At 37.5% G+C, this 10420-nt stretch overlaps 2 protein-coding genes across 2 annotated transcripts; both read right to left on the bottom strand.

The window, feature by feature from the left end:
• Positions 1–828: 828 nt before the first annotated feature.
• Positions 829–4553, bottom strand: LOC137740237 (ras-related protein RHN1). The gene is made up of 7 exons (XM_068480082.2): positions 4250–4553; positions 3410–3487; positions 3148–3315; positions 2773–2821; positions 2080–2153; positions 1828–1921; positions 829–1250 (listed from the first exon to the last, which is right to left on the bottom strand). Exons 1-7 carry the CDS (start codon positions 4286–4288, stop codon positions 1150–1152), a joined length of 603 nt encoding a protein of 200 aa, XP_068336183.2. The 5' UTR covers positions 4289–4553; the 3' UTR covers positions 829–1149.
• Positions 4554–5752: 1199 nt separating this feature from the next.
• Positions 5753–8162, bottom strand: LOC137737304 (uncharacterized). The gene is made up of 2 exons (XM_088700676.1): positions 7753–8162; positions 5753–5759 (listed from the first exon to the last, which is right to left on the bottom strand). Exons 1-2 carry the CDS (start codon positions 8160–8162, stop codon positions 5753–5755), a joined length of 417 nt encoding a protein of 138 aa, XP_088556802.1.
• Positions 8163–10420: the final 2258 nt, after the last annotated feature.

Consider the following 10420-nt stretch of genomic DNA (forward strand, 5'->3'; position numbering starts at 1 on the left):
CTTAAGGGTTCAAACAGAAGGGAAAGGGAAGGGAGGGAAAATACCCTTTAATGTACCTATTTTGAGACATTGTCTAATCATTCCATTTAATATTGACAAGCATATTGTCACATGATCAACTGTCCATGTTTTATAAATCTACTTGTCATTAAAAGTCGAAATGGCAAGTAACTGCTGATGCGACATCATCTCGATAGGCGATACGACTCAAAATTTTCTGTTTGGAAGGTAATCCTCAACTAAGGGCTGGTTTGGTATTGCTGTGCTTTGAAAAAAAGCTGATTCTGCTGTGCTGTGAGAATAAGCGGCTGTGAAATAAAGCAGAAGAGTGTTTGGTAAACTTTTTTGTAAAAGTGCTTTTGAAAAAAAAAAACAGTATTATAGTGTTTGGTAAACTTTTATGTAAAACAGATGTGAAAAAAAGCCGATTTTTCAAAGCTGGGTTTTGTAGCTTCTTGTTTTTGGCTTTTTTTCATCCAAAACTGAAAAAAAGCTGAAGCTGAATGTTTACCAAACACAAAAACAGCTCCCAGCTTTTTTTGATACCAGCTTTTTTCAGAATCACCTCAGTACCAAACCAGGTCTAAGTATCTTAACACCTTTTTAAAATAGGAAAACTAATGAAAAGGGCTTGAAAACTTTGAGTTTTAATGATAAAGACAAAATAAAGGGTAAAGTGAATAGTACTAGGATTGACCTTTTAGTGTAAAAATATGGTTTTTCGTTAAAGTGAACATTACCGTGGGCTTTTCGTTAAAACTCTCTTTTAAAATGAGAACTGCCTTTTTAGGAAAAAGATGCATAGATGGTTAGAAACCACACACAAGCTGATGGAAAAGAATGAGAACTACCTTTACAGTTACAGATGAGCTGATCCATCCAACCAAAGTTTTATAATGTCTAGGGCACATCTTACACTCTATGCTTCATACGCTTTCGTTGAACATCGGTCACATACGAATATGATTGTCAAGGCAAACGTTGGTATTCTGTAGAACGTATACGAATTTTATGTACAAATGTATTTTTCAATCAATCACATGTTTGATTCCTGTGAGCAATTTGTTGAGACTCCGACTTGCACTTTGAAGAAAACAATCTCCGAGGGAGCAACAGGAAAAACAGGATTTCTCAAAAAATGTCGTCAAGTTATCCCAAGCAGCAAAATGCCTTTCTTCTTCTGTCTCGTGTTACGCTGTTTATGTTCACTCCAGCAGGCCTTGGGGGGCAAGCTCTTGCTAATCTCTTTGCTGCATAGGTGCAAAGGAAAACAACTTTCTAAGCATTGTCCAAACGCAAGTTAGAATGCAAAAACTGTAACTAGGAGATCGTCATGTAATTACGATTAATACAACCCTACAAAACTAGGTGATAATCCTGCTATCCTAGGCACTAATATAACGTCGGTTCTAAAAATCCCTGCCTAGCGCCGCCTAGGCGCTTGGTGGATGGCCACCATCTCGATTAACCCCTAGGTGTTTGAAAATTAAGAAAGGGCGCCTAGACCGGCCTAGGTGCCCGCCTAGCCCATCCAGACTAGGCACCCGCCTAGGTTGCGACTCTCAGACAAAAAAGAGATCACTTTCATTTTGCATTATGTTATAGTACTTTATAATCTATCTGTTATTCTACTTTGCAATTTATGTATCACAATGCAATTGTGTATTTTTTAAGTATAAGCAAGCACTTATGCGATATATAATAAATTTACTTAAATCCACCTAGACGCTAGGTTCCAGTCCACTGTCCGACTAGTGCCTAGCATCTTTTATAACCTTGAATATAACAGAAACAATCTTTCTTCCGGATAATAAATATAAATTTTACCTATTTCATAGAAAAGCTCGTTGATGTTCTGTGCGGTTTTGGCTGATGTTTCCAAGAAAAACATCCCATTCTCTTGAGCAAATTGCTCCCCTTCCTGCAACCCAATTACAAGAAAAATCAAACAGTCACCTATCATCTGTTTACAACTTTCAATCGAACAAACAGCGAAACATTTAATGTGCATTCCTAAGACATTCATGCAGATGGGAAGCGAAAGAGAAAGGGAAATTGTGGAGAAGCTGTTGGAAATACCTCACTCTCGACCTCCCTTTTCGCCTCCAAGTCGCACTTATTTCCAACCAATGCCATCACCAAGTTTAAATTCCCTGAAAAATGTAATAAATAATACATCATCTCTCAATAACAGCCGGAGATCATTCCAAAATAAGCACACAATGCTGATAACGAATCATTTTCCAAGTGCAACAAATATTCATCCGAAAACAGACGTACTACTTTAACATATAACATAGGAAACACAGAGATGTATGCAATACAAGAGCTAGACCAGGTTGTTTCAAATTGTACTAGCCAGCCTAAGAAAAGCAATTAAAATTTTGACAGCAGAGGGCACGCGAAAGAGATGTATTGGGGCCTGCCGCAGATAATACAAACAACACAATTGTAGACCATGAAAGGTGACAAACTGCCCGAAAGATTCAGATGAGAATAGGAACTAAATAGGAGGTATATGCAAACTATCGGAACACTTCTAGTATACGAAGTAATTTACATCACATATCTGATGAAATATTTGCAAAATACGCACAAGTTTTTTTCTTTAACAAAAGCGTATTAGGAAGATTATATAGTTATGATTACCATGAGACAAGAAGAGGTAAATCATTTTTAGTAATTCGACTATTCGGTCTTCAAGATTGGAAACAGAGTTTAGGAATGGAAAAACACGATAAGAGCACTAGTGTTCAATCTTCATGTCCTTACCTTGCCTCTGCAATTCTTGAACCCATTTTTTGGCTCGAGTAAATGTATCCTGGGGACAATGCAAAATAGTAATCAGAGAACCATAGATAACTGAAATATATTATAACTCAGTGTTGAACTGAATATCGTGCCAACGTAGATATATTGGATTTAAAGTCACAAACTAAGCAGAAGTATCTGCAGGCAGAGAGAGAGAGAGAGAGAGAGAGAGAGAGAGACAGAGAGAGAGAGAGAGAGAAGAGCTGCCCGCATTCAGCGCTCTAAAATGTGCCCTCGCATTGATTATTTATTACTGAGTTACTGAGTACATGGTATAAGTTGATATTATATTTCAAATGCAACTTTTGTTATAAGTGAAACGTGATTCATAGGTACCGCGCTTGAGATGTCGTACGCGACTACTGCTGCTGCTGCACCACGATAGTACATAGGAGCCAAGCTATGGTATCGTTCTTGTCCTGCGGTGTCCCATATGTCAAACTTCACAGTGGCTTCGCTTAAAGACAGTATCTGAGTGAAAAAAGCTGCTCCAATGGTTGGTTCCTGCATCAAGACATGCACCAAGGTCCTCAATTGTTCAACACATAAATTGGGAAAAGGAAAGGATATCTTGAAAGTACAAGAGGCCAACAAATACCTGGTTATCGAAAAACTGGCCTTTGACAAATCTTAACACCAAACTGGTTTTCCCAGTTCCCATGTCCCCAAGAAGCACCTGAAAAAAAAGAAGACCATTTATGAAATTTAGAAATAACCCGTGTCTTTGTGAGACGATTCAACTAATATTGCTTATGCACTACATAATAAACACAACTAAAAATAATAACTAACATTTTCCCAGTTCGTTCGGTACCAAAAATGTGATTACAATATCCAATCTAATCGTCCAAATTACCATAGAAAAATGCAGATGAAAGATCAGATCCTAAAACTAAAAGGCGGTCTAGAGTAACAGAATGGCACCATTAGAAATGCTGCTTTGTTAGAAATCCCGATACGGCCAACACAGCTAATGTTTAACTAGTAACTGAAGCATTGCAAACATTCGAACAAGGAAGCTTTCTAATTTTTATGGGAGGCCTCCACAGTTTCATTGAATCAGCTAGGAAATCGAAGCCGTAGAATACAGAATACCTTATATCCAATAGCTTCATTTGGATCGTCACAGAAGGTACATCAAACTTATGTGGGGTTGAAAATGTCGAGTATGCAGTTGGGAAAAAGTATATATCTCTACAATTTACATCAAATTTTGTATTCTGGTTAATATATAAAATTTAGATTCTTAAGCTAAGCAATTGCTATTAGAACCCTTGCAGATTCTCATAAAATCTCTCCACAGATTAGCCTTTTTCATATCAACAAATATTGATAGATTGTAGCTGAAGGGAACAGAGGGAATTAAAAAATAATCAAATTAGAAAGAAATATAGCAAGTAAAGAATTGGAAATAAGAGAAAGGGTAAGACATACCCACCAGTTTGGCTTGTATGATCTTGTTGCCAGGCCTGGCCATTGGAGCACTACTTTGATCAAAATTGTACAAGGTTTTGAGAGAGAGAGAGAGAGAGAGAGAGAGAGAGAGAGAGAGAGAGAGAAATAGAAGTTGCAATACAAGTGACAAGAATTTTTTGTGTGGATTTTGCTAGAAAATGAAAGTGAATAGATGGAGAAACTAGAAAGTAGACTGGTTGTTGTATTGACTGGTAGTTTAGTTGCACTTTGCACTTCTCCATTCTCAAATATCAATGAAGGAGAACAAGCATCCCTTCTTGTTGACCGAAAAAAAAAAAGGAAAAGAAAAAGAAAAAGAAGAAAGGAAGCATTCCTTGTGGGTCTATATCTTCAAAAGGGCCCCTATTAGTTTATCCGAGTCCGTCGAATTCAGGAGTCTCTAGGCGTTGTTATACTCAAAATTGATATGCTGGGTTGTTCATGTTATATGAGTCCGTTTTATTGATCGAAATCATAGACTCTCACAAAACAAAATTAATGTTACATAAAACGAGTAGCAAAATTTCTACATTTTTAGACACGTAAATGATCGAAATAACTATATATGTTTACTATTGGATTCGAATGGTATTCGGATTATATCTTATAAATACATTTTCATAAGAATTCTATTTTGGTGAAATTATGTTTAGGATTTGTATGAGATTTAGGGACGTTTGATTATCATTTTGTTTTCAAGATTAATAAAAAACATGAGTAGGTGTTACCTTTTTATTGGATACATTCATTGATAGTTGACTGGTCCAGCAAGCAACACCTTATTCGGCAAGTGTATCATCACTTAAATCATACCAGTAAAAAAAGGTTGGAGGAAAAATCTGTTCGAAATTCTATATGACTTACACAATGTCGTCTGCCAACTTTTTAACATCTGACACACGCAACGACTTTGCAGTCGATGGGAAAAAAATCTCGATAACAACATTATCAGTTTCACCACATCAAGAGACAACAGGCTTCGAATGCCAACCGGAAGAAGATGATGGAGTAGCACATGACTATTTTATGTTTTGAGCTTAACATTTGTATTTATATATTATTTACAAGAATGTTTTTGAGGCCCCTCCAAAGTTAGGGCTCTAGGCGGGCGTCTACATGAACTACCATCAAGGGCAGCCCTACGTGCACCAGCCTTTTCATAATTTGTTTTCCACATGGTATCACAGTTGATGCGCACTTGGTGATCATTGATCAAATGTCTGACCATGTGAGATCTTCTATTTTTTTTGCCCTACGAAAAAACAAAATTGTTCAAAATAAAACATAAAATTATACCAAAAATTAGCATAACCACCCCTAAAAGTAAAAAAAAAAAAAAATCCCAACTAACCTAGTATAATAATCAACTTTTATTTTAATTATGCAATTAAACTTTGCAACAAAAAACAACCGTAAAGGTTATACAAATTGAGTATTACCTATCTGGGATCCTTCTCCCTCACACAATTGGTGCATTGTAGGATGCCTAGTCACTGGAGAAACAACAAGAGCAACAGCGAACTCAAATGAAATTCCCAAAAGCGGCATCTACAAAATTGTAATTTGACACACCCCGACCGAAATCAAGGCGTGCTAGCCGTCACGTGAGGATGACGTAGCCATGTGCGCAGTGCGGAAATGATAATGATATACAGAAATATGAATAACTAAGAACCAAGCTAACTAATTTACACTAAGCAAATATAAGTACAAATCCCGATATTAAAGTGTGATTACACAATAATCAGAGCATAGGTAGCCGAAGTGCAGTCCAGCAGGACAAATACTAATTATACAATACCAGAGGTGGTCCTACATTAGTGATAATCTGTTAGAACCGCCGTTAATTCCTCGTAAGCCACCAACAAGCACTCTTACCTAAAACTTGGAGGGGTGCAAAACAGAAAGTGTGAGTGGGAAAAAACAAAGCTTTTAAAAATCATTTCACTTGTCAAAGGTAATAGCCCCTTGCTGTAAAACTTGTATAATTTCCCAGAAAATAGAGTACATACGTATATCAAAACCATGCTCGGAATAGAAAAATCCACATATATGCCATGTTAAATATCTCAGCATAAAATATGCAAGCCAGGTGATATAAATCAATGCAAATGATATGTCAGCTGGAATCACTTAATATGACCTGTACGGCTGAATCTATAGCTCATCCATCTAGCCGGAGTCATTAATATGACTTGTACGGCTCAACCAATAGCTCAACAAGTATGCTTGCACACGAGTTGGAACCACCTACAGTGGTCTGTAAGACAAGACTAGGTGTAAATAAATACGCTCAAGTGCTACTATCACATGAATACGCATTTAATTTTTATTTTTTTTTATAGTTTTATTATTATTTTTTATTTACAAAATTTTTCCTCTAACTTCTATTTTTAATATTTTTTTTAAATTCTATTTTTTTTCTTATAACTTTTATTTTACAAAATTTGTTTCATTTTTTTTTTAAATTCCATTTTTTTCCTATAACTTCTATTTCACATGGTTGCTTTATTTTATTTCAAATTCTATTTTTATCCTATAACTTCTATTTCACAAAATTTGTTTCATATTTTTTTTAAATTATATTTTTTTCCTATAACTTCCTAAGTCAATATACAACATTAAATTAAATTAAGTAACATGAAACAACATTAAATAATATGAAATAACATTAAATAACATTAACCAGCATACAAATTATACAACATAAAAAATAAATAAAAAACATTTAACAACATGAAACTTAAACAACATTTTAAAAAACATTTAATAACATAAAACTTAAATGCCTACTTTATGCTTCTTTTGGCCCAAAGGTGTGCAACAAGATCATGTTGTAGGTACATGTTTGTGGCACGAGAACGTATCATTCTATAGCGCCTTATGTACTCATTTATAGAGATACTACCAGTTCTTGGATTGAAAGGCAAATTAGGCCCATCATATATTTTTGCACGAGCCATTTTTGACCTATTTGGATCTTCTTGGTCGTCATCGGACTCTCCATCAATATACTCATCTTGCTCATCCTTCACTATCATATTGTGTAATATGATGCAAGATATCATGATGGAGTCTAAATTTTCTCGACTCCACCCTCTTGTCGGTTTGCTAATAATCTTCCACCGTGCTTGTAGAATACCAAAAGCTCTGTCAACATCTTTCCGGTATGCCTCTTGGTGTAAGGTAAACAACTTTTCTGTGTCATTCCTAGGGTTTGGAATTGCTTGGACAAGTGTCGCCCACTTTGGGTAGATGCCATCTGCCAAGTAATACCCTATATTGTATTGACAGTTGTTGATGTAGTAGTGAAGTTGAGGTGCTTTACCTTCCGTCAAGTTATTGAAGAGGGGGTGAACGCCCAAGAACTATAATGTCATTTTGGGATCCAGGGACTCCAAAGAAAGCATGCCAAATCCATGTGTCATATGAGGCAACCGCCTCTAACACAACAGTTGGCTTTCTCGATGCATGCAGTCTAATGACCCTATCATGCCCGGAAACCCACGGTCTTCAGATTTGTGAAGGAGCTGATTCAGATCTTCTTGATTTGGCTCGTGGAGGTACTTGTCTTTGTGAACTTGAACAATTGTGTCACAGAATTGTTGAAGAGTATCAAGGCATGTAGACTTAGACATACCATGGGTTTCATCCATCGAATCAGCTAGAGAGCCATAGGCCATCATTCGAAGTGCAACAGTAACCTTCTGATGAAGTGAGAAACCAGAGTGGCCTACTCTGTCCAGCTTTTGTCGAAAGTATGGATTGACTTGCTGGACATCACGAAGTAAACGCTCGAAGACGTGACGCCTCATCCGGAAGCGATGTCTGAAATCCTCTTTTGTGTACACCGAGTTGGGGTTGAAGTAGTTGTTCATCAGGTTGGCATGAGACATCGCTCTGTTTCGTGGTTTGTAAGAGCGACCGGCAATAGAGCCACCCCATTGAGGTTGTTCCTCAGTTGGTTGACACACCATGGCCGTAGCCATAGCTGCTGCCATGTTTTGTTTGTTGCGCCTTACTTGAACTTCTTCATCACTCCTCATCTTCTCATCTCATTTGCGCCCATTTTGCTTCCAATTTGGAATTGGATGAGGACCCCTAGTTAGAATCCGAAGAGGATCCAAAGTTGGAATTCATTGCAAACTTGAATTGAAAGAGATTGAATTGAAATAGATTGAATTCAAAGTTGTGTGAATTATAGCCCAATATCCACCCTATTTATAGCAAAAGAAAAATTCAAATCCAACGGCTAGCTGACATTATGCTGACGTCACTTAGCAGTTTTTTTGAATTTAAGTTGTAGTTTTTAAATAATAAATTATGTTTGGCCCTATGGCCCTTTGGCCTTCGGTTTGAGACGGTTTTTTGTGGCAGGGTTAAAACGAGCCATCTGGCCTTCTGGTCTTCGGTTGGAGACGGAGGCAAATATGGGCCTGTACTATTCATTAAAATATTAATATCTTGGAGAATCTTGGAGGGCCAGAGGGCTAAAACAAGCCCTCTGCCCAGCCATCAGTTGGAGATGGCCTAAAGGTATAGCTCAGCTCCTAAGCTTGCAAGGAACTTGAACATGGTCTCCATTATCTCGATCCATGCAAGATGAAGCTAGTTGGGTGCGTGTGTATATGGACTGTACGGACAGAAAAAGGGTTCGAGAAAGAGAGTGACAGAGGAAGGTTACACTTGTGTGAGTGTGTGTGCCTTGATCCAAATTGGGCATACACATATAAAAATCCTTAAGCTCTAATTGGCCATCAATTATAGGCTAAGAAAATCATCCAAAACAACCCCAAATTTCCCTTGGGTCCAAAGAAGAAGGAAATGAGATAATTGGTCCATTTTTCTTAGCCCATATATACCTTCACAACCCAACGCTCAAGGGTAAAATTGTCTTTTCCATTCTTTCAGGAATAAGACATATTATAATTCGGGATGGGTTGTCACAACCTACCCCCCTTAAGAAAAATTTTGTCCCCTAAATTTCATACAATAACATAACAATCCACTAATAATCATAAAACAAGCGTGGATACATATCTCTCATACGATCATCCGTCTCGCAGGTGGCTTCCTCCACCAAATGATTCCTCCATAAAATTTTCACTAAACGTACAGTTTTATTCCTCAGAACCTTATGCTTCCAATCCAAAATCGTCACCAACTCCTCATCATAAGTTAAATCTGGATTAATTTCTAGTGGTTGAAGAGGTATCACATGTGATGGAGTTGAGACATAATAACGAAGCATGGAACATGGAAAACATTGTGCACTTTAAATAACTCTAGAGGCAACCGAAGTCTGTAAGCAACTTCACTGACTCGCTCGGTGATTTGATATGGTCCGATGTATCTAGGACTTAACTTACCCTTTTTCCCGAACCTTACTACTCCTTTCCATGGTGATAGCTTCAAAAATACTCAATCACCAACTTTATACACTCTGTCAGTGGCAAGCTTGTCTACTAAACTCTTTTGTCGATCCTGGGCCGCTTTCAAGTTAGACTTAATTACTTGAATATTCTGAGTAGTCTCATCTACAATCTCAGGGCCCCCCAATACTCTTTCACCAACCTCTGACCATCACAATGATGTACGACAAGACTTACCATAAAGTGCCTCAAAAGGTGACATACCAATGCTCGAATGGTAATTGTTATTATAGGCGAATTCCATCAAATCTAAACGTTTATTCCAAGCATCACCAAACTGCAATACCGAAGATCTCAGCATATCCTCTAACATCTGAATAGTCCTTTCAGATTGTCCGTTTGTCTGGGGATGATATGCCGTACTATAGAGTAACCTTGAATCAAGAGCCTCCTGAAATGCCACCCAGAACTTAGAAGTGAACCTAGGATCCTGATTCGAAATAATACTACCTGGAACCCCGTGGTATTTAACAATCTCTAATACAAACAACTCAGCTAATCGGCTTAATGAATATTTCTCTCTTACTGGAATAAAGTGTGCTGATTTAGTAAGCCGATCCACAATCACCCAAATTCCATCATAACCTTTTCGCGTACGGGGAAGCTTGTACACGAAATCCATAGTAACATCTTCCCATTTCCACTGTGGAACGGGAAGTGGCTGCATCGATCTAAATAGCTTTTTCCTCTCTGCTTTGACCTGTTAACAAATGGCACACCTA

The sequence above is a fragment of the Pyrus communis genome, chromosome 9 (assembly GCF_041283825.1).
Source record: "Pyrus communis isolate YQ-2024b chromosome 9, ASM4128382v1, whole genome shotgun sequence".
NCBI classification, from domain to species: domain Eukaryota; kingdom Viridiplantae; phylum Streptophyta; class Magnoliopsida; order Rosales; family Rosaceae; genus Pyrus; species Pyrus communis.

Coding starts and splice junctions, on each gene's coding strand:
- LOC137740237 (XM_068480082.2), bottom strand. CDS start 4,288: ATGGCCAGGCCTGGCAACAAGATCATACAAGCCAAACTG. Junction 2,822..3,147: donor CGTACGACATCTCAAGCGCG/GTACCTATGAAT, acceptor CATTGTCCCCAG/GATACATTTACTCGAGCCAA. Junction 1,922..2,079: donor AAAGGGAGGTCGAGAGTGAG/GTATTTCCAACA, acceptor ATTGGGTTGCAG/GAAGGGGAGCAATTTGCTCA.
- LOC137737304 (XM_088700676.1), bottom strand. CDS start 8,162: ATGTCTCATGCCAACCTGATGAACAACTACTTCAACCCCAACTCGGTG.